This window comes from Lasioglossum baleicum, chromosome 5 (assembly GCF_051020765.1).
Source record: "Lasioglossum baleicum chromosome 5, iyLasBale1, whole genome shotgun sequence".
Taxonomy (NCBI): domain Eukaryota; kingdom Metazoa; phylum Arthropoda; class Insecta; order Hymenoptera; family Halictidae; genus Lasioglossum; species Lasioglossum baleicum.
In genome coordinates this window covers 14,280,383-14,305,444 of record NC_134933.1, presented here as the reverse complement: position 1 = coordinate 14,305,444, position 25,062 = coordinate 14,280,383, and the positions used below count along the sequence as shown (strand labels likewise).

General features: G+C 37.6%; 4 protein-coding genes across 8 annotated transcripts; 2 read left to right on the top strand and 2 right to left on the bottom strand.

Annotated features, from left to right (window-relative positions):
- On the top strand, positions 1-1,262 carry Mttfb1 (mitochondrial transcription factor B1). The gene is made up of 3 exons (XM_076424496.1): positions 1-634; positions 728-881; positions 976-1,262. The coding sequence occupies exons 1-3, from the start codon at positions 1-3 to the stop codon at positions 1,229-1,231; spliced, it is 1,044 nt and encodes a 347-aa protein (XP_076280611.1). The 3' UTR covers positions 1,232-1,262.
- Positions 1,263-1,606: 344 nt separating this feature from the next.
- LOC143209167 (zinc finger CCCH domain-containing protein 15 homolog) lies at positions 1,607-4,550 on the bottom strand. Of its 2 annotated transcripts, XM_076424495.1 has the most exons (8): positions 4,446-4,550; positions 3,955-4,154; positions 3,622-3,829; positions 2,950-3,191; positions 2,669-2,872; positions 2,405-2,579; positions 2,124-2,321; positions 1,607-2,057 (listed from the first exon to the last, which is right to left on the bottom strand). In XM_076424495.1, exons 2-8 carry the CDS (start codon positions 4,021-4,023, stop codon positions 1,927-1,929), a joined length of 1,227 nt encoding a protein of 408 aa, XP_076280610.1. In that variant the 5' UTR covers positions 4,024-4,154; positions 4,446-4,550; the 3' UTR covers positions 1,607-1,926. The 2 variants fall into 2 exon arrangements, with proteins under 2 accessions (XP_076280610.1, XP_076280609.1); XM_076424494.1 differs by lacking the exon at positions 4,446-4,550 and having other exon boundaries at positions 3,955-4,419.
- A 153-nt stretch (positions 4,551-4,703) lies between these two features.
- On the top strand, positions 4,704-23,900 carry LOC143209164 (SEC23-interacting protein). 3 transcript variants are annotated; one of them, XM_076424486.1, is made up of 9 exons: positions 4,704-4,996; positions 16,185-16,637; positions 17,297-18,939; positions 19,215-19,697; positions 20,150-20,321; positions 20,777-21,216; positions 21,377-21,743; positions 21,833-22,160; positions 22,247-23,900. In XM_076424486.1, the coding sequence occupies exons 1-9, from the start codon at positions 4,864-4,866 to the stop codon at positions 22,503-22,505; spliced, it is 4,278 nt and encodes a 1,425-aa protein (XP_076280601.1). In that variant the 5' UTR covers positions 4,704-4,863; the 3' UTR covers positions 22,506-23,900. The 3 variants fall into 3 exon arrangements, with proteins under 3 accessions (XP_076280601.1, XP_076280603.1, XP_076280604.1); XM_076424488.1 differs by having other exon boundaries at positions 4,705-4,996; positions 20,171-20,321; XM_076424489.1 differs by lacking the exon at positions 4,704-4,996 and adding an exon at positions 11,561-11,920.
- On the bottom strand, positions 5,533-16,306 carry LOC143209165 (uncharacterized). Of its 2 annotated transcripts, XM_076424491.1 has the most exons (14): positions 16,151-16,306; positions 14,742-14,898; positions 14,213-14,295; positions 13,377-13,471; positions 13,162-13,305; positions 12,961-13,090; positions 11,407-11,625; positions 7,716-7,810; positions 7,362-7,634; positions 6,765-7,102; positions 6,497-6,656; positions 6,286-6,412; positions 5,956-6,129; positions 5,533-5,863 (listed from the first exon to the last, which is right to left on the bottom strand). In XM_076424491.1, the coding sequence occupies exons 1-14, from the start codon at positions 16,173-16,175 to the stop codon at positions 5,676-5,678; spliced, it is 2,208 nt and encodes a 735-aa protein (XP_076280606.1). In that variant the 5' UTR covers positions 16,176-16,306; the 3' UTR covers positions 5,533-5,675. The 2 variants fall into 2 exon arrangements, with proteins under 2 accessions (XP_076280606.1, XP_076280605.1); XM_076424490.1 differs by having other exon boundaries at positions 14,742-16,190.
- Positions 23,901-25,062: the final 1,162 nt, after the last annotated feature.

Below are 25,062 nucleotides of genomic sequence, written 5' to 3'. Positions count from 1 at the left end.
ATGGCAAGGGTTCTGAGATTACCACCTCTCCCAACAATTAGGGATGTGGTGAAACTGTACAAAGTATCTGCAATGAAGAAACTTTCACAGAATTTTATTTTAAATGAAAAGCTAACAGATAAAATGATAAAAAAGACAGGGAATCTTGCTGGAGCTCACGTATTGGAAGTTGGTCCAGGTCCTGGTGGATTGACTAGGTCAATCTTAAGACAATCTCCAGAGGAACTAATTGTTATAGAAAAAGATAAAAGATTTACACCAATATTAGAGATGTTAACTGATGCTTATGCAACAGTTAATGGCAAAATGAGTATTATCTATGGGGATATCATGAAAACTGACTTATCGAATTTATTCCCCGAGTCTAAAGCAAAAGCTTGGGAAGACAATAGCCCAAGAATTAATATAATTGGTAACTTACCATTTAATGTGTCTACACCTTTAATAATTAAATGGTTACACGCAATCAGTGAAAGGAAAGGTCCTTGGTCATTTGGAAGGACTAGAATGACGTTAACATTTCAAAAAGAAGTTGCTGAGCGTATAGTGGCTGAACCTTTAAATCGTCAAAGATGTAGATTATCTGTAATGGCACAAGCTTGGACGCGTCCAGTGCTACATTTTGTTATACCAGGTACATCGATGTCCTAGCATGTCCTTTAAAATTAATCTACATTTTATCTACGCAGTATTTTTATATTATTTTGTTTATCTCTGAAACCTTAAGGTTCTGCCTTTCTTCCAAAACCAGAAGTTGATGTTGGTTTCGTAACGTTTGTACCTCTAGTTACTCCACGGACGAAACACGAGTTTAAGATTTTTGAAAAAGTAACACGACATATTTTTAGTTTTCGTCAAAAGTATAGCATACGCGGTGCTGAGTAAGTGCGGTTTATTTAAAAACCTCGTTGTTATTATGTAGAATATTTAAAACTTTTTCTAAAGTGAGACTAAACTTTCTTATTTATTTCGTAGGACATTATTTCCACTAGAATGTCGGAGCGAACTAGGTCTAATAATGTATAAACTCTCAGATATCGATCCTCACACGAGACCGATGAAATTAACTGTGGAGGATATAGACAGACTTGTTAGTGCATATAAATATTTATTAGAAAAACATCCAGAAATCGGTTTATACGAATATCGAGCATCTCGGCGAATAATAGGAGAATCCAATACAAAAAATGTAGAAATTGAAGAATGTGATCTTTATTCGACTGATCAATAAAGCGAACTTCTTGTTTTCTTTTTGTAATGCATACTTTGCATTTTAATTTACATTATTAATATTTGCCCCTTCTTAATCGTTCGAGAAGTAATAAATGTAGTAATTTACAACAAGTTTTATGCATTTAATTTTATTCATGCTTACTACGTATATAAAGGTAATGCATAGTTTGTAAAAGTTAAAATAAATTCAAATCCGAAAATTTACTATTCGTTCTTAGAATATATTTTGTTTCACCTGCTAGTCTCGCCTCTGCACTGAACTGCTATTTTAGTTATTGCCTCAGAATGTAATTGAAAGTAAATTACATTAAAACCTTTAATGGTTTCGTTCATTATTTTTACAATGTCGACGCAACTGTATATATATACTTGCTTTCTCAAGGTAATAAATGTCAAACAATTTATGAATGTAATAAAAAATGGTAAACACTATACTTTTAATCATAAAAAATCAAAAATTATCATTACATTAAAATACATTAGACTTCTAACTCAAAGTAATTTGCACGAGACCAGCTCTTTGTATTTATATACATTATAAGTAAATATATTGTTCGCAGATAGAATGTAAATAACAAGATACAAGGCAGCACACTCGAAACTAGTAGTGAAAATGTGAATAATATGGTGACGTCTGAATACAGATAAATGAAGACACACAGTAAGGGAAAGAATTTGAACAAAATATTTGGATCACTCTTCTTCTTCTTCTTCTTCTTCTTCTAGATCTATGTCATCTAATTCATCTTCTAAGCCTCTCAAATCTTCTTCAAGGAATAGATTTTCATTAATTGCTAATGCAGCTGCACCTTCACCTAAAGTAACTGTTATAAAAATATGTTAGCATCTCCAACAATTATTCTGAAATAATGAAAGTATTGAATATTTACCAGTAGAACTTTCACCATCTGTAACTTCATTATTTTTTAGTCGATCCGCACTAGCCATAGTTATTCCAGTAGTATCAATCTCGCTGGCTTCCAAATCATTGAGCCTGTCCATATCAAGCTCTCTGTATTCAATTCTTTCTTCGTCCTCCTCTTCTTCACGAACATAGCTAGATATTGCTTCGTCCCCATCGTCAATACCTAGAAAACATATGCAAACAAATTTTCACGTTAATTTTATGTAAATTTGAAGAATATAACATGAAAAACAAAAATAAACATACCGTCCCCGACTGCAAGGTCGGGATTGAAGTAGAACATTTCTCTACCAGATATACCAACTTGACGACCAGCTTTATAATCGTTTCGTCTTCTTTCTTCTTCTTTAATAGCTTGTTCTTTCTTCTCCTTTAACTTACGTTTCTTCCATGCCAAAAATGTCTCTAGTGTTATTTTAGTCTGTTAAAATGTAAAATGTATTAATATGTGTTTTTCATATTTCTTTTATATTGTGAAACATTTTACAAATCAATGAAAGATTCTCATACTTGATTTGGCCCCAAATTGGCACGCTCTTTTTCAATTAAATCCTCTAAAGAAATCTCATCCTTTTTATCCTCCTTTTTCTTATCTTTCTTCAGTACAAAACCAGGAGGTAGCGCATGTCTATAGATACATTTCTGTCCTGATGGACATTCCCAAAACCATCCATATTTTGCTTTTTCTACTGCTTCCAGAAAATGTTTACAAATCTAAAATTCAGATAGTATTGTTCGTTCATGTCACTTACAAAAGATAGATGTTTGCATTTTGTAAATGTTGTACTAACAATGTCAGTAGTTGGTCGATTCCCACCACCGTGTTTCTTTTCTACAACTTCCTTCAACTTATCCTCATCCCATTTATCCATAGTATCAGTTTCTTTATCATCGTCGTCTCTCACATCACAATATAATGAACGTTTCTCTGCTTTTCTTTCTATACTTAAATCGTGTGAAAACTTGCACCTGTCCCCTTTTGTACATTGTCCTTGTTTGAAAAATGTGCATACTACCGATTTGGGATCAGTTTCTATAAATTCAAATGAGTTCATATTCACAATTTGCATAGGTACAAGAACTAATGCTATAAAAGCATTAATGAAGGGCGTATTGGAAGCAAAATTATTTATGGCACAATTGACAAGAGGATGAGTTTTTATGCAAAAACAAATAAGAATTAAATTTTATTTAATTTCAACTTTAAATTATTTGTTCATAACAATTTGAAGTCATGTATAGTCATAAAGTTGATAGAAATAAGAAAATTATCCAATTTGCATTTATTACTACAAACAGAAATAATAAATAATAGATATGGCCAAGTATAATTGCTTTTGCACGCAAAAACATCCTCTTTTTGGATATGTCAGTAAGAATACTTCATGCACGTTCAAACAACAATATCGATAATATATCGTTGCTTGATTAAATTTTTGCAATAATCTTACTTTATGCAATACCTTTATCTATTTTTTGTGTTTGGACAGGCTTAAATATGAGAGCTAATTCTTTTTGCTCCTTCAACTTTTTTTCTTTTTCAAGCTTTTTAACATTAGGATCATCTATTTTCCGTGGATTTACACCACCTGATTTTACCTGTTTCTCTACCTGCTGAATGAACTTTTGTTGTTTGGCACCTTTTTTATTTTTTATACCGAAAGTTTTATCCTATAAAAGAGAAGGTTGTCATATGGAAAAGTATTAACGTACATGTACTTACTTACACGTGCAGGTATATTCAAAATATGGAATGCATTTTAGGTTAACAATACGCAATTGTTGTGTTCAAGTACCTCGATAACTTTCTCCTTTTTCTTCTGATCCGCTTTTTTACTGGGAGCAGCTGGCTTTTTGGGTGGCATTTCATTCACTTCTTAGCGTTTAAATGTGTTCAATGGAGAAAATATGACAACAAAATTTACAAATCCAGAGCAATCTCACTTCCATCCGTGGAGCAATCGGCAATCGGCTGCCCAAATTGGCAAGCTTGAATCTATAGCATGGAACAGGCCATAGAATACATACGTACATTAATGTCGTAACGCATGAAATATTAAAAAAAAAGTAAGCAAATAAAAAATACAATGAACCAATCACTTCAGTGAGAGAGACGAAATTAAATAAACAAACAAATTTAAACTTCTTATCAAATTGCTGAATGCACTATTCATTTCCAGTCTCCTCTTTATCTTTCAAAGATATGCAATAACATTGTCTTTATATAAATTGTCACTGTCACATCATTTGACAACATGAACATCAACGTTTTTCACAGAAGTTTTACCTATATACAGGGTGTCTGAGGGTGTCCAAAAAATGTTGTACTTCATTGGAAGGCTTGAAAGGGGTTCCTGAGATCATTTGAAGTAACTTACTACATTTTTGGAACACTCTGCACCAACTCTGCACCTATATATATTGATATATATATGCGAAATTGGACAAAAAATGAAACACTGCTATATAGGAATTTTGTTCTAGTGATATTTCCAATTGTTCACCTGTGTTCACCATTGTTGACGGAGAAATTTTACTCATGCATGTGTTGCACGGTGACTGACGGTGACATAACATGCGTGCACATCAGTGCACATGCGTGATATTGTATATGGTCAATTGAAAGTGTCTTTTTGTGAACCGTAGTTTAGTTATCTTTTGATGGCAGTGTTTATGTGCCGCGTGGTGCCAACGTCACTGTAAATATGAGTGGTGCATCACGTCAAGTTAAAAACCCGTTATTATCAGCAGCCGGTGAAGGTTTTCCTTACGAAAATTATGGAGAAAATGCATTGCTGGTTCCAGTTACACCTACCACACCTGCCGTGCTTCGAGATGGTGAGTTAATTAACGAAACACCTGGGTGGGGCTTTGGTAGGTTCATATGTTCGTAATCTTGACAGCACGTGACGGATTGTGTGTATGACAGTTATCAGAAACGTATTAATTAAAAGAACCAATTAATTGTGTTTGGCCATTGATTGTTTCGCTATTCCATATTTAAACTTTTGCGAGCAATGTTTTGCATTAACCGTTTGTACATACTGTTCATGTTTGTGGTTATAAAACCTAATTCTGTATGTTTTCAGTTTTTCAGTGTGTCACTTTGTTCCCTACTAATTCACATTGTTATCCTTATATTGTTACTTGCAGTTGATGTGTATTCAATTATTACAAAATTACAATTACTAAATTACATCACATTACAATTATTACAATCTTTCCTTGATTGTATGTAAATAATGGTAAGTGCTCCAAATGCTAAAAGTTGATATAAATACAGTTGTATACTTAGGATTAGTTAGCGTACTTATTTACTATGAATATTTAAGAGGTGTTTCTTTAGGGAAATGATGTTGTCGCAAATATAATATAATTTATATTACAAAATTTATTGACGAGTTCTTTTATGTACATTTCTTGGTATGTGCGAGACAAAGAAAATGCATGTCGATCTTTGTGAATACACGTATATTGCACATCTAAGTTTATATGGCTTAGTAATATAAATAATAAATTATAAATTAGTTCTCTCAGCTTGTGCAGGTGGTCTAGATCCATATCTTTGTGAATAAGGCAAATCAAGACTCTTTCTTCTACGAACACAACATATTATCAATATGATGATAAGAATGATGAATAACACAGCGAGCAGTGCTCCTACTGAAATAGCTGCTATTTGTGCTTCCGATAAATTATTCCACTCTGCAAACATAACATTTATGAGGCACATTATTGTTAAAATAATGAAAAAATCAAGGACTAAATTTAATGATTGCAATATTTATATTGTGTACCTGTAACGTCAATTGTAATAGTGTTATAATTGTTCAATAAGTCCACTGCTGTTATTTTAGTTGCTGTGTCACAACAGGTAGCAGAGTAGAAAAATGTAACAGGGCCTCTTGTACCACTAATAAAATCTGTACGTGGATAAACTTCATTTAATGATGAAATTACACGTTTCAAACCTGTATCAAAAATTAAGTTTACGTCAATCATATGGCAATTAACATGCTAAATTTATATTTATTTACATTGAATCGATTCAAAGCGATTTACTCGGAAAGTACTTTATAAACAAATTGTTCAGACTTTATTTTAGTTTACTTTAGTATAATTGATACCTGAATCATAGTCTTCAATTGTAAGGTCCACACTCCATCGAGTTTTGTAACATTGACTCTTGTCCAATTTTCCAGCACAGTTGTTATTGAAGGAGTACGTAACTTTTGGCTGCACATCATCCGTTAACTGCACATTACACGTTATAAAATTAATTTAATGAAGATCTTAATAAATTAACAGAAAACGATCTTATTTTGCATTTATTGTCACCTTTGACAGTGAACCCTGTACATATATATATGCTGATTTTTCCTTTATTTCAGTACCTTGAATGTACAAGGTAACTGTGTTAGCTGTGTCAGGTGAAGTATTAGCAGGTACATTTATATCTACTGCCACCTTACTCATTTGGCCAGGATATATCCATGCACTGAAACAAAATATAAACGAACTCAGAACAATACAAATAATTTTTTAATATTATATCTATCTTTTTGTAAGTATTATTTTTAGTATTTGATTTACGTTAGCAACTTACTAGGTTGGCACAACATTGTACACTATGAAAGGTGTACTCTTAACTCTGAATCCATATCTAACTGGTAAAATGCAGTTATTCATTACATCAAAGATGATTCTGTGTATTGATCCTGGTGCAGCAATTAAATTGGAATTTCTATTCACTTCTATGAGCATCCTTTTCTCCTGTATAGTATTTTCATTGCTGTAATTCACTAACTCTTCGAATAATTCCAGATTCTCCGAAGTTTCTACCATTTTCACAGGCAAGTTAGAATTGTCTAGATTTCTTTTCATATCGACATCGATATTTTCGGATAATGGCATCGAGGATCTTGTACCAATTCCATGCTGTTCCTGAATGAAAAATAGAAGAAACCAAAACATATAACTAAATATAGTAAATGTCTTCATTCAATTCTGAGTGTAAAATCTTTGCAACATTAGTCTCGCAAATTTTACAATATGTTAAAACCGAGTCACTTTGATCGCTCCATATTTCTAATATTAACTGCAACTAATTTTGTCTTCGAGAATACAAAAATATTGATCGGAGAATTAAATACGTCACAATATAAATGCGTCAATTTTCTATGAAAAAGTTTCACTCCTTTACCTGTGTTGAAAGATCTTCAACAAAAGACACACTGTGGTTGTTCCTCGAAACAGTTACGTTCTCGTCATCGGCAAAATTAGCGTACTCAACGAAGTTGATGTTTCTAGGGATAGAAGACATCGACGTATCATTCTCATTAAAATTTTCCGGTGTCGTCTCATTGGTTCGCTCCAAGAATCGTTCGTGCATTAACTTTTCGTCATTGATCATGTTAGGATCGATTCTTAGGTCTGAGTTTTGTTCTTCCAATGTTCTTGTTCTTGAATAAAATACCTACGAAACAAAAATTTCGTATTCATATTACTAGATTTCCTTGTACCTTTTGGATGACAATAATTACTCCAAATTGCATACCTTTTCAAAATCATCGTCGTTCGTGGTTCCGTCTGATTTTATGAAGCTATTTTCCTTAGGGTGGTGTTTTATAAATTCCAATCTGTTCGCTGTATCTGTAAAAATCTCTGATTACATTCATGAAAATTTTCTGTATTATTTTAAAAAATTCAGATTATTGCAAAAGTCGGAACGAATTTCACAGAAATACGTGTAATTGGAAAATGTTTTTCTGTCAATAAATTGTTTAATTTTTTGAAATAAACGATGTAACTGTTTTTAGTCTAATCTATGTAGAATTTACCGGATATTTCACCAAATTTTCTTACGCAACAGTTTCCGCAACCTCCAAAGATCATCCGTCGAATTTAAGATAAGCAAACATCGTACGACTCATATGAATTGAGAATGAATAATAGACGCAGTTGCCGATGCGGAGAAATATTACTTTATTTTCGAATCGTACGCAAAATTATGTGACGCATGCCGGTTGTTTTTACAATTAGCAAAGAAAGCTGTTGTTTGCGAGAAGTGAGGAAATCGATTTGCGTGTCAACACGCAAATGCTACAGATATATCTGTAAGATAACGAGCTAACTAGCTGCATGAAAGAAACTGCGTAACATTCGCAAAATAAGAAATGTCTAACTATAATTCTCAAGCGGACACTAGCTTCAACATTTTACTAAAACTTCGTTCCAATAATGTAAATTTTAACACCATCCAAAAGGATTATGTTCTTGATATATGTTTCGTTTCTCATACGATTGATTACAATTTGGGATAACACAGTTTGTAAACAAAATATTCCGGATGCGTTCAATTAACAATATTACCGTTTGGCTACCACGGACGAGATATCTCGCGATTCAATGTTGTTCTTGCAACGCCACGGACGAGATATCCTGCGAAAAATGCCGTTCGTACGACGCCACGGACGCAGTATCTCGCAAGATTTTCGCTAGAGTAAGTTGTTTGGAGCATAACTGATCACACACACTTTACATCAGAATAACTTTTTTATGAATGGACCAAACGACTTCAATTTCTCTGTAAATGACGTCTAATAAATATGTTGAAAAAATGCATTTGGTCGGAATTGTGAAAAAAAATAGTAAAAATTGATTTTTACTACTTTTTTTAGAGAATTTTAAAGATTTGTTTTGTAAACTCGTATAAATTATATACATTCTGAAAATTTCATTGAAATTTGATAAATGGTTTACGAATTCTAAACAATGAAAAGTGGTAAAAATGGGAGTTGTAATCCGAAAATCATGAAGAATTGCAATTTTTACCACTTTTGATCGTTTATAATTCGTAAACCAATTTCAATGAAATTTTCAGAACGTATATAATCTATACGGGTTTACAAAACACATCTTTCAAATTTTCGTAAATGACATTTAGCTGTAAACATGGAAAAACAGACTAGCGGGATATCTCGTCCGTGGCGTCGTACGAACGGCATTTTTCGCGGGATATCTCGTCCCTGGCGTTGCACGAACAACATTGAATCGCGAGATATCTCGTCCATGGTAGCCAAGGGGTTAACAGCATGTATACTCGAGTTTCATCGGAATTCGTTTCATCAAAGCGATTCAATTTATCCGAGACATTGACTGAACTAAGATAAATGTTCTATAAGTTTTATAGTTTATATCTAACGGAGTGATGACACTATCACCGGTGCCAGCTGCAGTTGTTAACAAAACGTCAACGTCAACTTATCATTGGTGACGTGGACTGGTTACGTCGACTTAAAGTCGAAGCAATTCGGTTAAATAAACGCGAAATTGCAAAAAAAGTGTACGGTCAAGATACACCGATAGGTAATAAATAATTAGACTGCGGATTTTATGCATTTATTACAAAAATGGGCACGTATAATTTAAAGCAGTGCACGAATTACGAAGGTTTAAGAACATCAGTGTACTAATTTCAGCTTAATAAGACACGTAAAAGAAAAAAGAATTTTCTATTTCGCTCCTGTGTTTTGCAATCAATTCTATTTTGCACAAAGATCCGCAGTCTAGTAATAATAGAACAGATTGTAAATTGGGCTCGCAGCTATTTTAAATTAAAATGATACTAATCATTGAAACAGACTGTTTCATCTTCCAGATAACACGACTTATCGTTTGTGGGGGTCCACGCGCATTATATGCATCTATTTACACTCACAGTGTTGCTAACGATCATTCGAACGATTTTACACTTTATACGACTATTTACTGGAACAATTAACATTCTTTTCATTGCGCACTAGTTGCAAAAGGCGAAACATTAGATACTAAAGAACTTGTGGGGTAGACGTCATTGTGCCAGTTCGAGGCATTGAACATTCCCAAGAAAACGTGGAATTTTAATTAAAAACAGCGAGGCAGCACGTTGTAGCTCGCTCGAAACAAAGTTGCAATGAAAACCTCGTAGCAAAATGGGAAGATTTTGAAATACAATACTTGCATCACACGAGACAACACGATGCAAAAGGTTGCATTCCGATCGGTCCATCCGCTGGACAAACATAATGATCGAATTGAGGTTCCTTTCCGAGGTTCAAAAATCTGTAAAGCAAGTAGAATTTCACTGAAGAGAAGACTTGCCCTTTTACAGCAAGGTCTTCGATTGTTCTGCGTTTTGATGATTTACATATGTACGAGCTGAAGCGGAGTGCATCGCGGAAATGTTCGCGATTCTTGTTGCTTCCTAAGCGAGGCGTGCGTCAGCCGAACGCACGCGAGCTTGAGCAAAGGGCAGCTCGCCGCGAGTTGCACAACAGCAACCGAGTGTATCTCTTCGCCAAAAAGCGAAGACGAGGTTGCCAGTTGTCAGAAGCGTGTCGTCGCGAATACGCGCCGCGATATCGAGCTTCTGTGCGGATTCGGAATCGCGAAACGGATGTATTAGCTCGCGCTCGACCTTTGCCGTGATCCGCGATTAATTGATCTAAACGACTACTGTCTTCTTATGCTAATTGTCCCTTATTTGGCGAAGCTATCGAAATTGTGTCGGTGATCGCGAACAAATTTGGTGGTCGCAAATTAGACGTGGTCCGGACAATGGTAAGTCGAGTGTGCGAATTTTCTCAACCTTTTTGGAAATGCGACCCTTGTGACAGTCTCCTGAATTTTCAATGGACATTTTTATGTCTCAATTGTGAATCGATTTATTAGGAGCAGAAATGCTTTGATGAAATTGTTTCTTACGATTAGGATATTGATGTAAAATATTGTTTAACCCGTTCGCGACCGGTATTTATTTCGGCACAGAGAAATTACAAGTTCTCCGAATATAAATACAAAATTAGTTTGATTTTCTTCCTGTAATATATAAAATCGCGATCGTCACACATATGTGACGCTGATCGCGAGCGTCTTAATATTAATAGCAAATACCAGCGATCTCTTAATTCTGAATAGTTTGGAAGTCTGCAAGTTTGTCTTCGTTTTTCTTAATTTTATTTTTTTACCAATAGTGTACGTTACGTCAATCACATAATAATACGCCTGGTTCGCATCTTACACGACACGTTTTTCCATAAACAATTGTCATATGAGTATCTAACAGTCATCAGTGGTTTTACTGTTTTCCGATCAGGTGTATAGACAGATCAAATTATAGAGTGACTCAGAATGTAAGGGAACGGATTAAACATTATTGATCGATGCTCGAAGGTCGCAAAGCTTCATAGATAAAGGTCTTCACTCACCGGACAGCCACAGGTTTGGGGAAAACAGTTGCCCCGTTGTTTCAGCATCTTTTGGCCGAGCAAAACCGTCGGCGGTGAAGTGGTACTTCGAATTATCCTCCCCTAAGAGCTTTATCCACCACTCGCCAGGTGGTGCGTTGTTCGTGTCGATTCTCACCCCGTCCGTTTCACCCTTACGTGTCCAAGATACCACAGTGCCAAGCCATGGTCCTGTCACGTCTGTTAATTAAAATGTGTGAAATTAGTGCTCCATCATCCTCGGAAAATTATTTAATATCATCGACAACTCCTATCGAATCATGCACAACGTTTTTCGTGGCAGGAAAGTTTCGCAGCGATACAACAAGTTGTTAACGACGTTCACAGCTGCGAACCCTAAGAAGGATCATGCTACGTTGTGCAAAGTGTTCCCTATGATTTTCTACAAAAGCATAGCTAGCTGCTTGATGTAATGCTGCGATTGTGGATTGAATTACCTGACAATGAGACGACTATGCGGTCGATACAATGAACGGTACGTGAAGGGAGCGAACAGTCAACCAGTGCGAAAAGAAAACAGCAACTGTGCTAATTAATTTACGTTCTGCTTCGCCTACGTTTTTACGTAATTCCGGGCTTACCGGCAGCTTGTTTGTTGCGTCATTTTTGTTCATTAAATAGCTATCTTTGTCTTGTTGCAGTGATTGTATACGGTCTAAACACTAGTTGATTATCTTGGAATGTAGAAGTGATTATACTGCGGCAACAGTTGTGATTATCTTGGGATTTATCGACACTATTATCCTTTATTTTTCAGTGTATATAAAAATCAGTGTTATGCAAACGTTTGTCTACAATATTTGTTTTTATAATTATACTTCACGACATAACGTTCCTCGGATCTTTGAATTGGTAATTTTGCTTTTATGTATTACGTTTTTATTAGCAGACAAAGGTACTAAATCATTTTGGATACAGTTGTAGAGTAAAAGGTTGTTGCCATTAATACGTGAATAATAATTAACATAGGTGTACGAAGCTAAGTATTATTTACAGTTATTCGACTACTTTATTACGCTGCACAGTAATAAAATTAAATAATTTTTCTTATAGCAAACATGTATGCATCACAATTTTTATGTAAAGTCGTTATAAATGTTTGCTCTTTTTGAATATTTATAAAAATTTTTTCATTATGTAGCACGTGCCAAAGTATTCAGTATTCCTAACTTGTGAACATTCACCATAAAAACTGTACAGAAAAACGTACACGTTTCCTGACGGAAAATTACGTCGATTATTCGCGAATGTCTCATTAGACGATGAACATGATCGCAAACATATGGAGCACTATTAATTCACGTGCCGGCGTTCCGAGAGTTGAATATTATTTTTAGTTTACGCTAGCTCGGGAAGTTGGTGGTATAGTATTCAGAGCACGTGGCTCGAGGCGCAGTTTTACACGGGACGCGAATTAAAGCGATTTGCAATCCATCGATCGATCGAACTAATTCTCTATCGGTTTACCTGCGTGTCCTTGAACCTACATTAGTCTAGCGACGATCGCATACTCACTCATTGGAATACGAAGAACAGCGCTCGACACGTTTCCCTCGACGTTCATGACGATTCGATCTACTGTGTCGTTTACCAAAAATTTCGTTTCCGTTTCACCGGTCAAATCGCATCTTTCTGCCACGTTCACCTGGAAAAAGGTGATTGAAATCTTCAGTATCCGAAGCTGTGAGTGAGGCAGGAGGAAGTGCAAACACTGACAAGCATTTCGAAAGTAGGTTTACTAGACCCGTCAGCATCGCCTTCGTTTTCTTCGGCATTTTGCACGGTCGAGAACACTTTCGTTCTCATGGAATTCGCGCTAGTTTCCGTTTCGGCGGTGCCGCAATCCAGGTCAAGGTACATCTAAAAGCATAAACAACATTATGAATATCTCGCCGCTAACTGTACCGAATGATGAGCAGTGTACAAGCTACCTGACATTTTCTGGGAACGTTCGCCGCGTTTTGTTCGTCCGCCCATCTCGTTTCTGGCATGGCTAATTGCGAACGGCCTTTTGCAACGGGACTCTCTGCAATATTTAGAGTTTCGAAATAGCGCGAAGGTTTTACCTAAAAATGGTCTAGCGTTCTTGAATTAATTCCGCGGAACCAGACACGCGCAGTTTGTTGTTCTTAATTGACCAATTTAGCCGGGAGTTAGTGTAAAAATAAATAAGCGGGCTTTGTTGTTCGAACCTTAAAATAACTTGATCCAGATTTTATAGTTTCAAAATTAACGCGGCAGTAGACGTCATATTGTTTAGATTAACACGTTCCCGACATGTGCGACGGATTCGATAGCTTTGCCAATTGATGTGGCTCGCCAGTTTGATATGTACTTTGTTCTATTTTACGATTTATGATTTGAATGTTCGGTAAAAGAATTTGGTTTCGCGAGAACGCTTCTTTACTGTTGCATGCTCTAACGAAGTTGTGCTGTTTGGTAATGAAACATGTTGGCCGAAGTGCAGCCACATTTGTTTTTCATTCATTTTAATACAAGGCAAAAGGACGAACTAAACTATAAATGCCAACGATCATCATGCACGCGACAGTACGCTTATTGTTAGTGGCAAAGTGTCTCATCGCACGAGAGGTTTTATCTTGGGAAAAATTGTTGGAGAATTAATATCTTATGCAATAACTATTTCGATAAAATTATAACGATGTACATAATTAGAACTATTCAAGATAAGTCAAATGAATAGTTCTCTAGCTTTGGAAAGAAGTAATGTTTATCTTTAAGCTATAATTCAGTTTATATGACTTACCCGATGTCACGTTACCCGACCAGGAAATGTTAATGTACTGGAGATAATTTCTGCCTCGGTTGATTCCATTTGCAATGCAATACCTTTATCATCAACGAGAATATTTATTTAAAAACGATGCTGCATTAAATATATTTATGTATTTATGTAAGATTGCCAGCAATTATTAACGAAAAGAGAAGTAGGTTAAATCTTGAGGCTAATAAATATGATTTCGATTCATCGAAACTACAATAATAACTAGACTGCGGATCTTTATGCATTTATGGCTTCAAAAAATTTTCGAAAAATGCTAGAAAATAAAATTCCACAGAATTTAGTACAATTTTTATTTATTTCAGATCTACAAAGACGACTACCACTGAAAATAACATTTTACATGATTCCACTTTCTTAAAATTGGCCACCAAAAATTGAAAATTGCATAAACACATCCGCAGTCTACTACTAATAACTAACAAAATAAGATTACACGAGGTATTCGTCCTTTCACTATTTCAAACTGAAGTACCCAATAACATAAACTGACCTAGTACATTTGCCATTGGAAAATATCACACTTTCTCTCGAAGTATCCTCTGAGGTATGATTGATCTTCGGGATCTTCGAACTGGCAGCAGGGATGATCCATTCAGGCTTGTCCAACAATTCCACACTAGATCTTTGTACTGTCTCCGGCACACGTTCTACAAACAATTTCCAACCCTGTTTAAAATCCTGATTGGCGAACGTAACAGGGTTCACCGTCGCGACGAAGCCGTTCAAGCACAAGAATAACACTAAGAAACAAAACGTGAAACAACTGGTTCGCGGCTTCATGATGCGTCTCTCGCCGGTAATCGAGACGGAAGATTAGTGGTATGAATCTATCTGTTACTTATAAGGTCCCAGGAAACTATAGTTTACAAAAGGGTAAGGTGTCCGCGGTTACGTCGCCGATAACACCGGTCGTCAAAGTAAATCTAGGCGTAAACGCAGGCCCGTTGCACAATCGCAGGTGTTTGATGTGCATGCGTGTACAGGATGTGATCGTCTATAGAAATCGGTAATCCGAGGTCTGACAGGACACCATCGTGCGATCACCTGCGTCAGAAAAGATAAGCGGTATCTTTTATGGTATCTATGTTTCTTCGCCATTGGGAATTACGAGCATTGTATCCTGTTCAATATTGACCCTCTGTGAATAATACCGAGATTTCACGCGTGGGCTATTTCACAGCTCGCGAGTGACAATGACGTCGATCTTCGATCTAGCTGAGGGGAATTACGAAGGTTAAAAAACAGATTCAGGGTTCACGAAACTCAAATAAGTTCGTCATTCAATTTCGACGCGACCGGTGGGAAACCGAACACATGTTTTCCCTTGAAAATGTTACCAATGAAAGCGTCTCTAAAACATTGAACATTTCTTTCCTGAAATTGATCTAATTTAATATAAATAATAAAATAAAAATATAAATAATATGTGCTATATATAAGAAGACATATGAAACTATCTAGAGTGACATAACGTTAAATATTTACTCTGTGCAATTCTCGTAGGTCTGATTCCAAAGTAGTTCGAAAAATGAAGAAGCGATGGTTTCAGTGTAGAAGATAAAAAGTGAACCGGAAGGTCAAATAAGTTTAACGATGAACGCATATCCTCATTTTCATCTAAAAACACTGCAGTCTAAAGAAACTTTTCCTACGCTTAAATGAATTCACGTGATTCATACGATTCGTCACACCTCAGTAAAAGACATTTTCCAGACAAAATGTTAATAAAAATGTTTACTGATCTTTGTGGAACATTCTGCATCTTGCTGCATTCGAAACAATGAGTCTGATTCCATGCAACACAAACTGGAATTAAATAGAAACTTATTTTTGTTCTTAATATGTTTATTGGGTTCAGAATAGTACAATATAATAGTGATTTTAGGAAGTTGTACGTACCAAAATTGATGGCAACATTCTCCATTGTTTACAGATGCCGAATCGGAGAGCGTGGTAGGGAAGGGATCAGCGAATTCGCATACTTCAGCGGCGGCTTCGACCGACGCTGATGCCGAGTTCACACCTATACCTCTGAACACCGAGGAGACAAAGGCTCCGGAAGATCAGCCGGTGAAGCAGGGCTACTTCACCTCCATACTGTCGTCCCTGCCAAATTTGTCATTGTCGTCAATCACCGGGGACTCATCTCAAGCAAATCAGGGGCCCGAGAACACGTCCAATCCGCAAGATAGGAATCCTCATTTGCCACCGTTCGATCCTCGCAGTTCGTTGACGGAGACGACATCACCGCCCGTTCCTAATTTCTACGAAACACGACCCACGAACTTCACGAGATCTTCTGAACTTTATCCCGGAAGTAGTTCCACTTTGCCAGCTCCGCCGCAACCAACTGCTGCTCCTCCTACTATATCTTCATCTGGTGATGGTGAGTCTTTTTATAGTTATAGCGACTTGTGTAGCAAACGAGGAATAGGGTGGATCGCTCTTCCGATAAACTTGAACGAATGGTGTTATATTAACAGCTATTTACAAGTAATGGAAAATTAATTATTGCGCTGTAATTTCTATGAAGCATAAAGGTTATACAGTCGAACCAATTGTTGAGCTTTATAGTGCATTTATTTGCAGATGCATTTTGTTAGACATAAATATCGTATTGCATAATATATCGTGAACAACATATTACGAGAACTTTTGAACGGAAAATTTTCTGGCGGTTTCACCTTATTAGAAATCGTTACGTTGTTTGTGTAAAAAGTTGTCTACATACCGTATTCAATGAATAATAAATAAATTACATACCAGAACGATTTTACATATATTATTATAAGGCCTGTCCTATATAGGAAACTTAAAAACTTTTCTAACACTGGATATGACACTAAAGTGGTATAAGGACGCAGGAGCGATTGACAGTAACACGTAAATATCTTGCATAATTGGTTAAATCTATATCTCGTTTGCGGCTTTATTAATAGTCTTTTTGCCTGAACATGGCGTGCATATACCTGAGAAGAGGCTCAATTTTCATTTTAAGAATTATTTAAATTTCTTAAAATAACGACTGATTATTCTTCTTTTCAGGACCCATTTCGTATCGACTTGGCAACCAGAGACGCCTCAAATATGCACCACCACCTGAACTGACATCAACCTCGTCAAAACCATACTCGGCCCCAGCGGTGCAGTCAGTGTTCACCCCACAGAACGTTGCACCACTATCTATCTTCAACCCGAACGAATCCGCGGCTTCTGTTCCAGCCTACCAGCCCGTCGAAACACTTGCATTCACGCACTCACCGTCAATTGAACGTTCAACACCTGAGCAACTGTCCCAAGCCAACTCTCTGCAGCAGTCCTTCAGGTCCAGTCCAGATGCTTCCGCAGTTTCATACAGCTCCACTGGTACACCGCGAAGTGCGACACCTCAGAGTCCAAATTCTGGCTACGAAAGTGCACCTTTAAGGACAACAGTTCCCCAATCATCGTCCCGACCGATTCCCCATCGAGCTCAAGAAACAGCCACTCCACAAAACACGCCGGTGAACTTCCCTTACCCTGTGTACGAGTCGTACCCCATTCAACAAGACTTTCTGACATCTACCAACACCGGAAAGGGTTCTATAAGGCATCTTCCTGGTCAGGTAGACCCACCAGCTTCGAAGGACATCGTCACTGCATCTGGTACCGAAGCTAAACCAACTGTAACGTTCGCTCCTAGTTCTGCGATCCAGATTTCGGAAAAGCTAGAACACTTGCTCGCAGAGAGAGAAGAGGAGTCCTCGAAGTTAGCTACCGAAGCTTCTGTGAAACCTGAGGAGAGTATACCAGACAGTCAATCTGCTGAAGCTTCTGATGGTATATCTAGTGACACCACAGAGAAGAACAGTTTATTGAAGCCAGAACCTGCTCGGCTCCCCCCACAAGAAAGTCCTGTGACATTTTCCCCCGAAGAACGATTGGTAGAACAAGTAAAGCTTGATGCCGCGCAGGGTCATACTGCGCCTTCGAATGTGCCAGCTTTCCAACACTTTCAACCTTTCCCATTGACCTCTAGCTTTCTTCCGGAGCAGCCAGCGCAACAAAAGTCGCGTTTAAATAGTACGCTAGAGACCTCGAGTTCAACTGCTTTTGCTGATCAACGATTAGATCAAACAGCGATTTCGTTCTTTGAGACACAGAACACTGGACAGTTTCCGCCTCTGCAATTTAAGGAAAGCAATGCAAACGTTGATTTGCTAGCGACCACCACGAGAAATGATTCGCAGCAACCACAGGCGAATACGGTCTTGAACTCGTACTTCGATAATCCTCAAGCTTCTCAACCGTTCTGGGACACCAGTTCATCAGCTTCTAATGCCGGGATTGTTGGCACGCCAGGTAGCACTCAACCTGCCCCACCACCGCCACTGTACAATCCTCTGCAATTTCAAAGCGAGTTGCATAAACCACCGGCACCGAGATATCAACCGTATGTGTCCCCTTTCGTGCAACCGCCACAGCTGCCAGTGAACCAGGCTCAACATTACTTCGAGAGTCTGACTGGACCGCCGCAAACGTATGACGCGGCGACTGGAAACGACAGCATCTTCCCGCCCATGCCTCCTGGGATCACAAATGTACCCGAGCCGACGGGTACCGCCACTCTGAATCCAGTTCAAATGTCAATTAACCCGCTCGGTTGCCGCACCACTCCGGACGGCCTGAGCCCCGAATCTCAAAACCTGGTGAGACATGATTTTCTGTTTGCACCGTAAACTAATCCCCCTAACGTCTAAAAAAAGTGAAATTATTCGGTCCCACTTGTAATTAGATATATTTGTTTAAAACTATGAAATTTTCTGAACGAATTGAAAATCTGAAGAATTGCTCAAACCGAAGTGTCACACGAAAATGATTTCACTATTACTGAAGTATCTTTTATTACAACTCTGGGAGGTTGCACGGGGATGAAAGTAAACGAGATCCCAACTAATGAATATTGTCTCATAATGAATTCTAGGCTGTGGATCCGTTAGACAAACGCATGCAGTACAGGGCGGTGTATCATCATTGGTTCTATCGCAAAGAGGTGGAACACAAAGTATTATGGCATCCGTTTTCCATGCAAGATAGCTTGCGCTTAGAAGAGGTTCATAATTCCCCTGAAATTACCCCGGAGACCACCATCGCTACCGACGGCGGTCGTTACGATGTCGACATTTTACGACGCCAACGATCTCCCGTTTATTGGAGCGGGGCATCGACGGAAGTACGACGATGTTCCTGGTTCTTCAAAGGGAGCAACGAATCAACCTACACACCCTACGACGAGAGTACAGCCGCGAAACTTGAAGAGGAGTACAAGGTGGCTTGTATGACGAATAGGTGGAATCGGAGGATCGATTTGAACAACGGGGAGTACATCATTTTCTACGGGGCCACGGTCCAACTTCATTACACTTCTACGTCTCCGGAGGCGTCGGGTTCCTGGAGCAATAGCACGGTAAATTTTCAGTCGTTAACCCCTAACTGATCACTACAGACTCGTTTCGAACCAGTTGTTAATCTGCACATAATACTTCATTGAATATGTTTACACACTTGAAACGTTAATTTATCTGCTACAGCTTTGCTATAGTTAGTCCATAGTTAAATAAATGCCAGAATGTTGTATAGCCTTTGCAATTGTGCCGGCAACTGTGAAAATATTATGAAACAAAACATTTTGCCTTTCGAAACATTTAGAGTTCTTAAAGTTTAGAACCACTGAAAATGAATGATAAATTCACTGTTTCTAGAATACGAATTTGATAGTTATCGGCATAGTTGAGCATTCTACTCGAACCGTAACACTTGCTGCAATAACTTCGGTGAAAGTGCTTTCGGTGGCGCATTATTTGTTGAGACTAATGCACGCATGACTCTGTTGGAAATGTTCAATCATGATTTGTACAGGAGGACAGTGCATATTTACAGGGTGCTGTCAGTAGGCCACGGACAATCAAACGGGGTCTGGACGAATTTCACATTGAAGATGGCGAGCCTGACAAGGTGGATCATCTTCTGTTCCTTGTCCATGGTATAGGAAGTGTCTGCGATTTGAAATTCAGAACTGTCGAGGAAGTTGGTATGTATTTTAAAATGTAGATATTTTAATTTTAATCTTGTGTAAAGACTTAATACTTGAGAAACAAAACAAAACTAAAATATACCTTTTGTAGTCTTTTTATAGCGTCGGTCACCTTAAAAACTCACAAAAGATGGGTTCGAAAAAATTGTTTTCCTCATGCTATTTGTCTGAGGTGACTCACTCTGTACATATTCTAGATGAAATTCCGAAATCGACTGTTCTTTATGGAATAACGACACTCTCCATCGGGTCATACCAGTTTTCCATTACGAAAAGAACAAAAAATATCAAAAGTTAACTGTATTTTTTAAATTTTCCAATGTCTAAATAAATTTTGCAGCTATGATACATACGGTAGATGCAACCCAGGATGATTGAATAAAACAACAAATTTTTATCCAATCGATTGGTTGTTAATTTTTAATGATACGATGTATTTTGCATGATTGCAGTCGACGAATTCCGGAGCATAGCACTGCAACTGGTGCAGTCACATTATCGAACAGCCAGCGAGCAAAGAATCGTGAACAGGATAGAGCTTTTGCCAGTCTCCTGGCACACAACGCTCCACTCCGAAGACACCGGGATCGACAAGAAATTACAAGCCATCACGCTGACTAGTATACCTAAGCTACGATACTTCACCAACGACACGTTGCTCGACATACTTTTTTACACCAGCCCCGTCTATTGCCAAACCATAATGCAAACAGTCGGCAGCGAGATTAACAGGCTGTACACACTTTTCCAAGGCAGGAACCCCGACTTCGACGGTGGAATTTATTTAGGTGGCCATTCGTTGGGCAGCTTGATTCTGTTCGATCTTCTGTGTCATCAGAAACCGTTGATCGAGGACAAATCCAGCGATGAGAATGAAAAGAACGAGGAAACAGTTAGTATGCGTGTTGACTTGTTTAATTGTGGAATAAATTGCTTTCCTATGGAACCGTCAATTCAAAGACAGTTTATTAGAATTGTAGAGGAAAAGATGTATTTCAAATTAATATATTAGTAGTTAATATGTTGACGAATCGTTATTGATCTTTTTACAGAATGAGGAAGACAATGAGTCTGTAAAGCCATTATCTAAGCGAGTTGTAAGGAGACGTCTTAGTAAAAAGATAAGTTATGTGATGGGTGCTGCTGGAACCGGTCAGCCTTATATACATTATCCGCAATTGAATTTTCACCCACGTGCCTTCTTCGCTCTTGGTAGTCCGATTGGTATGTTCGTAACAGTTCGGGGTATTGACATGCTCGGAGAAGATTTTATGCTACCAACGTGCCCGGCTTTCTTCAACATATTCCACCCATTCGATCCTGTTGCGTACAGAGTTGAGACACTGATTAATTTGGATGCTAGCAAATATCGGCCGATGTTAATTCCGCACCATAAGGGACGAAAAAGAATGCATTTAGGTAAGTGTTGAATGTAGAATGGTGAAAATAGGAATTTTTATAAAGATTTGCAGTCGAATAACCAAACATTGTTTCGCATTATATTGCAGAAGTTAGAGAAATAATGGCTCGCGTCGGGGCGGATTTGAAGCAGAGGTTGCTCGACTCCGTGAGGAACACGTGGAACTCCGTCTACAGTCTAGCAGGGTTTCACAAGCCAGATAATAGCACCCTTGAAGAAGAGATTGACAAGGTGGTCGAGGAGCAATTACACGAATCACCGTCCGTGCAAGATCATCAAGTTACTGATGATGCCTGTGAGGACTATAAAGTGGGCAAGCTAAATGGTGGACGAAGAATAGACTATGTTCTCCAGGAAGCGCCACTGGAAAGTATCAACGAGTACATTTTTGCCGTGAGGAGCCACGTCTGCTACTGGTTAGTTAACTTTCTAGAATTCTATTATCAATTGGTAAGCTTGTAACATTAAATACGTGCTTCATAATATTCTTATTTGTGTTTAGGGAATCTGAGGACACCATGCTGATGATTCTAAAAGAGATATATGGCTCCGAAGGCATCCAAACAGACACTCAGCTGCCTCAGCACACGATCCCGATAGAACGAAACACCCCTTCACCATCTTTGATGCCGTTGCCATCCACGTCTAGTAAAAATAGCATAACCGCACCAGTACCTGGCATAGGAGTGGATCCTACTGCACCAACATCGAGCAAGCCCGTCGGCCCACCTCCAAAGAGTGGATTTGTTAAGAAATCATGATTAAGAAAGAATTGTTTGAATGTTGAAGAATTTAGGTAATTGAAAAATCACGGTGACGGCGTGTAATTATTTGTGATTGATCAGGTTGGTGCAGGCGTTGTACCTGACATTGATAAGTGAATCATGAACTGTAAGGATAGTGGAATCAGAGTTCTTCATTCGCACGAATATTACGATAGAATATTAGCAAATCTAATATGTTGTTCCATAATTTCGTGGTGGTTATTACTCACCTATATAGATGAATATTTCAGACATATCTTCCAAGATTATTATAAATCACGTTCTAGTTCCACTATTGAATTTAAATGTTTTTTCATTATAATACTTTTTATGGATTTGATACTACTTAATTGTTTGCCCAATAAAGAATATTTTGGTATAATAATGAATCCAACACGAATTTATGGGACGACTAAATACTACATTAACGTTCCACGATAACGGATTGTTCTTTCGCGTGCATTGTGAACGATTAACCCTTGGATGCTTTGGACTAATTTTGATCAATCGTTTCCAAAAGTTTCATTCACTTATGAGACGTATGGCGGTGCTTGAGTCGGTAATTGTTTATACTAGGTGTAATAACAGGGATATTGAAGAAACACCTTCAAAAATATTTCTAAATCGGTGTTGAATCAAGGTCTAGATTGATAGAGGTATTGCTGACTGAAATGTGGTCATTAACCCCCAGTTTCCAAGGATTAATCAAATTAAACATCGTCTCCTGAATCGGCCTATGGGAGGTATCCGAAGCACAAGCCGGCTAGCTGAAAATAAACTGCGCAATAATGCATTACGGAAAGCTAAACGAATGGAATAACTTTACCAAGTTCAATTATGGATTTTATCGATGGACTTATTATTTGCGATTCGCATTTTTGGCATGTAGAAAATATTTATAGCACTCACCGGAAGAAACACGAACACACAAGCCAGACTTTCTTATGTGGGATAAAGATCATGAAGATTATTCATATTGTTTACTGTAAATATATATAATATATATAAATGCATATAAATGAAATGAGATATATATATATAATTTTTTTCAGAACTATCTTGCATTGTGAGAATTTATGTGTAATTTTTCGGATGTGCAAGGATTTTAATAAAACACGTTATTCTTATAATCTAGAGTTTACAGAAGCCCTCTTGTCATTCCTTTTACAGTTTTAGTTTCGTTCTTGTAATACTGTTTTATTTAAAATAATTTGAATAAGCTTATTGTTTCTTTGGAAGAATCTATTTAATTCATACTCATCGACCTTCATCTTTTATTTATAAATATTTATTTATATTGTTTTAGAATCATTTTTAGTTCAGTGCATCCTGCTTGTGTATATATTATACCAATAAAATTCTGCAGTTACGAAAGCATGCGAATGACAAAAATTGTTTATTGTAGGAATTATTTAATATAATCTTTCTGTAACTTAGCACGATATAATTTTTGCCAACAATTGACTTTATTATCAGAAAAAGGACGTTAATATATTATTTAATAACTCGATGTATAAATTCTGGTGACACAAAATTGAATTTATTACAGCACAAATATTCTATCGATTTATTTTTTGTTTAGTACAATCTTTTATTCATTTTTAATGCAAAATGTAGTATTGCGAAATGAATAGCGTGCGAAGGACCAATACTTAATCATCGTATTTTTTATTTAATCATTCAATCACACGAACGGTAAGATTCATGTACAATGCGACAAAACTCGGAAAAATATACCAGTCAGAAAGAGAAACGTAATTATTCTCTACCGATCGAATTATGAAGACGAAAGTTTTTTGATAGTATCATAGATATAGTTAAAAAATCGCGTTCCTCGAGTTGTGCCAATTTCGCCGCAATTCCGCGATACCGTTTCTCGAACGGTGTTGCTGTTCCAGGAGGGATCATCGAATGGCGTCAGCTTATCGTGCCCGGAGTTTTTAGTTAGCCGACATAAAAAAGAATGGTTCGGCACATGCATGGGTATCACGAAACGCTAATTAATTGCGGTGCACGTCCATAGGGCTCGCGGGGGCTGCTTTGCATTTTGCGTGCAGGTCCTCGTAAAACTACATGCCTGTCAGCCCGAGCGAATTTCAAGATGATTTATCGTCCCGGCGAAACTAAGTTTTTCGCGATACTTGCCGGGGGTTCGCGAAACGCTCCGAGAGGCGCACCGGGTCTGCATGCCACCGCATTCAACGGGCTATACAACTTGTACCGCCGCTTATGCGATCTGACATCGTTGATCGACTTGTGTTTTATGTCCCTTCCATCCAGCTCAGCCCTGCTTTAAAATATGTTTCCTCTTCTCGCCTCCGGAATCTCGTCAACCGATTTCCCTCGCGAGTTCGCGTGAACCTGTTCCATGTCGGTTGTTAAAGTCCCGCGGGCGGGTTTCTGCTCGATAATGAGCATCTGCGGTTAAAATTTTCAACCTTCCCGCTCGCAATCTTCCGACTTCGTGTCTCCCAAAAGAAAAACGTTCGCAATAACACTCCGGAATAACTTCGCCACTTTTTAAAAATCTAATTGATGCCTGCGCTTTTTGCGG

Excerpts from the sequence above, each read along its gene's own strand:
- LOC143209164 (XM_076424486.1), top strand. The coding sequence starts at position 4,864 with ATGAGTGGTGCATCACGTCAAGTTAAAAACCCGTTATTATCAGCAGCC. Across the intron at positions 19,698-20,149 it reads GTTCCTGGAGCAATAGCACG|GAGGACAGTGCATATTTACA; the intron begins GTAAATTTTCAG and ends TGATTTGTACAG. Across the intron at positions 21,744-21,832 it reads ACGAAAAAGAATGCATTTAG|AAGTTAGAGAAATAATGGCT; the intron begins GTAAGTGTTGAA and ends ATTATATTGCAG.
- LOC143209167 (XM_076424495.1), bottom strand. The coding sequence starts at position 4,023 with ATGCCACCCAAAAAGCCAGCTGCTCCCAGTAAAAAAGCGGATCAGAAG. Across the intron at positions 2,322-2,404 it reads CGACCTTGCAGTCGGGGACG|GTATTGACGATGGGGACGAA; the intron begins GTATGTTTATTT and ends TATGTTTTCTAG. Across the intron at positions 2,058-2,123 it reads AGATGGTGAAAGTTCTACTG|TTACTTTAGGTGAAGGTGCA; the intron begins GTAAATATTCAA and ends TTTTTATAACAG.
- LOC143209165 (XM_076424490.1), bottom strand. The coding sequence starts at position 15,031 with ATGAAGCCGCGAACCAGTTGTTTCACGTTTTGTTTCTTAGTGTTATTC. Across the intron at positions 14,296-14,741 it reads TCCAATGGCAAATGTACTAG|GTATTGCATTGCAAATGGAA; the intron begins GTCAGTTTATGT and ends TTGATGATAAAG. Across the intron at positions 7,811-11,406 it reads CCCAAACCTGTGGCTGTCCG|ATACAGCGAACAGATTGGAA; the intron begins GTGAGTGAAGAC and ends AGATTTTTACAG.
- Mttfb1 (XM_076424496.1), top strand. The coding sequence starts at position 1 with ATGGCAAGGGTTCTGAGATTACCACCTCTCCCAACAATTAGGGATGTG. Across the intron at positions 635-727 it reads GCTACATTTTGTTATACCAG|GTTCTGCCTTTCTTCCAAAA; the intron begins GTACATCGATGT and ends TGAAACCTTAAG. Across the intron at positions 882-975 it reads TATAGCATACGCGGTGCTGA|GACATTATTTCCACTAGAAT; the intron begins GTAAGTGCGGTT and ends TTTATTTCGTAG.